This window comes from Plasmodium fragile (assembly GCF_000956335.1).
Source record: "Plasmodium fragile strain nilgiri unplaced genomic scaffold supercont1.50, whole genome shotgun sequence".
NCBI lineage: Eukaryota > Apicomplexa > Aconoidasida > Haemosporida > Plasmodiidae > Plasmodium > Plasmodium fragile.
Genome location: NW_012192630.1, coordinates 189,822 through 192,852, shown reverse-complemented (window position 1 = coordinate 192,852; position 3,031 = coordinate 189,822). Strand labels below are relative to the sequence as shown.

At 42.8% G+C, this 3,031-nt stretch overlaps 2 protein-coding genes across 2 annotated transcripts in view; both read left to right on the top strand.

Moving 5' to 3' along the window:
* Positions 1–335: 335 nt before the first annotated feature.
* On the top strand, positions 336–1,343 carry AK88_03978 (CMGC/CK2 protein kinase; the record flags this gene model as incomplete). The annotated part of the gene is made up of 1 exon (XM_012481588.1): positions 336–1,343. One exon carries the CDS (start codon positions 336–338, stop codon positions 1,341–1,343), a length of 1,008 nt encoding a protein of 335 aa, XP_012337011.1.
* Positions 1,344–2,822: 1,479 nt separating this feature from the next.
* The window catches only part of AK88_03977 (uncharacterized protein), a gene marked incomplete at both ends in the record, with an annotated part of 3,531 nt that continues 3,322 nt past the window's right edge, over positions 2,823–3,031 (top strand). The window contains one exon of the mRNA XM_012481587.1: positions 2,823–2,864. Coding sequence (XP_012337010.1) covers positions 2,823–2,864 — 42 coding nt within the window. The remainder of the gene's footprint in view (positions 2,865–3,031) is intronic.

The window sequence follows — 3,031 nt, the reverse complement described above, 5'->3', positions numbered from 1 at the left end:
CTTCCCCACATAAAGCCTCTACCCCTTCCCCACATAAAGCCTCTACCCCTTCCCCACATAAAGCCTCTACCCCTTCCCCACATAAAGCTCCTACCGCTGCCCCAGATAAAGCTCCTACCGCTGCCCCAGATAAAGCTCCTACCGCTGCCCCAGATAAAGCCCCTACCGCTGCCCCAGATAAAGCCTCTACCCCTTCCCCGCATAAAGCCTCTACCCCTTCCCCACATAAAGTCTCTACCCCGTCCCCCGTGGTAGCAAAGAGGCAGTCACAGACACCTCCCACAAAAGAACCCCCTGTTTCTCCCAACCCCACCACCCTCGTCACAACGAAAGAAATGTCTTCAAGCTCCATCAGTAAAAGGATTTACATACCCAAGTATTACGCTGATGTAAATATTCATAAGCCGAAAGAGTATTATGATTACGACAATTTGGAGTTACAATGGAACAAACCCAATCGGTACGAAATTATGAAGAAGATAGGTAGGGGTAAATACAGCGAAGTGTTCAATGGGTATGACACGGAGTATAATAGACCCTGCGCAATAAAAGTGTTAAAACCGGTGAAGAAAAAAAAAATAAAAAGAGAAATAAAAATTCTTCAAAATTTACATGGAGGACCAAATATCATCAAGCTGTTAGACATTGTGAAGGATCCAGTCACGAAAACTCCTTCCCTCATTTTTGAATATATTAATAATATTGATTTTAAGACCCTGTACCCAAAATTCACAGACAAAGATATACGTTATTATATATATCAGATTTTAAAGGCCTTAGATTATTGCCACAGCCAGGGCATCATGCATAGGGACGTGAAGCCACACAACATCATGATTGATCATGAGAATAAGCAAATTAGACTGATCGACTGGGGACTAGCTGAATTTTATCACCCTGGACAAGAGTATAATGTCAGAGTAGCTAGCCGATATTACAAAGGACCTGAACTTCTTATCGACTTGCAACTCTACGACTACTCATTAGACATTTGGAGTTTAGGATGTATGTTGGCTGGCATGATATTTAAAAAGGAACCTTTTTTTTGTGGCCATGATAATTACGATCAGCTTGTAAAAATTGCTAAAGTGTTAGGCACTGATGATCTTCATGCTTACTTAAAAAAATATAATATTAAATTGAAGCCACATTATTTAAATATACTTGGGGAATATGAAAGGAAACCATGGTCCCACTTCCTTACTCAGTCCAACATGGACATCGCCAAGGATGAAGTCATTGACCTCATTGACAAGATGCTTATTTATGACCATGCCAAGAGGATTACTCCGAAGGAAGCCATGGAACACCCTTACTTCAACGAGGTGCGCGAGGAGTCCTGACCGTCTCCCCAGCCAACTATGCACATGGGCAAAAAAAATAAAATAAAATAAAGTAAAAACGGTTGTTATACCATCACCGTCGGTCTAACCCCTGGGGACAGCGCGCGCCTCCCATTTTTGTAAAAATACACACTGTTAATATGAACACAGGTTCACTTTATTTTTTTTTCCTTTTTATACCCATTTTTGTGGTCCTGTGTGTATACTTCTCCATATATAAAAAGGCTGGCCCATTTCCCCCAACGCAGCAGTGCAAAGCGAGCGTACATGTGACATGATTTCCCAAGTGGGTACTTTTACACCTCCAAGTATCATACCGGTACTTCTACTTCTGCATCTCTCTCTCTCTTGCCCCCCCTTTTATGCATGTGCATGCGTATGCGCGCCTACTGAGCACCCCCCGGCTACATGGCTCTTGTTCAGCTGGTAAACTACTAAGCTATTATATAAACTGTTACATTACTAAGATGTTTTATCTTTTTTTTTTTTTTTTGAATTGCCACTTGGCTGTTTTTTTTTTTTTTTACGTGGAGCTATATTAGCAGCGGCTATTTTTGTGGAAGGTTATTCGTCAAAAAGGAGGATGGGTGTAAGGTTGGCAAAATGGGCAGATTAACTCTTCGCAAAAAGAAGGGAGCGCGCAGAGATCCTGTGCTCCGTTCGCACATCTGAGACAGTGACGGCAATTACCCCCCAGCATAACCATGCAACACAAAAGGGGAGCCCGACGTAGACATAAATTTTCACCTCATCAGAGAAAGGGGCAAAAAAAAAAAAAACAAATTACACCACGCAAAACGTCCTCATTGTCACCCCCCCCCCCCGTTCGCTCCCTTCGCTTCCTTTCCACAGTGGGAGATGGTAAAAGGTTCCCTTTTATATTTTACGAAGATGCCAGTGTGCGGCGGTGTGCCCCCCCGCGTGATCACCTCTTCCCCATTTTTTTTAATCACCGCAGCACTGCTCATGTGACTCAAATTGTGTGACAAAGCGCGGCTAGCTAAAGCCAAAATAGGTGACTTGCCGGGGACACAGAGCAGTACGTACATGTTGTGAGCCCCGTTCGCAGATTAAAAATGCCTTTACACAGTGCATACTTGTTTGGCAGCATTCCCCTTGGCGGGATCCCCTTGGGTGTGCTCGGGTCATTTGTTCTCCTATTTTTTTTTTTTTTACGATCTGTTTGTATTTTAATTTGAATTTATTTCAATTGTTCTCATTTGATCTCATTTGAATGGATTTCTTTTTTTTTTTTTTTTTTTTTTCCCCTCACCCTTTCGCATTCCCCCCTCGTAAGGGAATACCCTTTTTGTTCCCCCTTTTAATTCCCGCCCTTGAGAAGGAAAAGCCATTTAGAAGGCACCAAGGAGGACGAGTTTACGTGAACCCCTAGAGTGTGTGTGAAGTGATCATTCCCCCCATTTCTTAAAACATTTTTACCCAAGTATGCAACTTTGTTTCCACTCCCACGTAATATAAATGAAGAGCGGAATTGTCAGAAATTGGAGGATCTCCCTGAAGGTAATATGCACAAGTGCCACCTGCACGGGGATGTAGGTGCAGTGGGTAGTCTGTCTCTACGGGTGCAGGGGCCTAACATGCGTCCATTTTTCTTTTTTTTCCTCGTTAAGTACACACGAGTTGCTGCTTACTGGTGGCACTGCGATACATTTTTTTTTTTTTTTTTT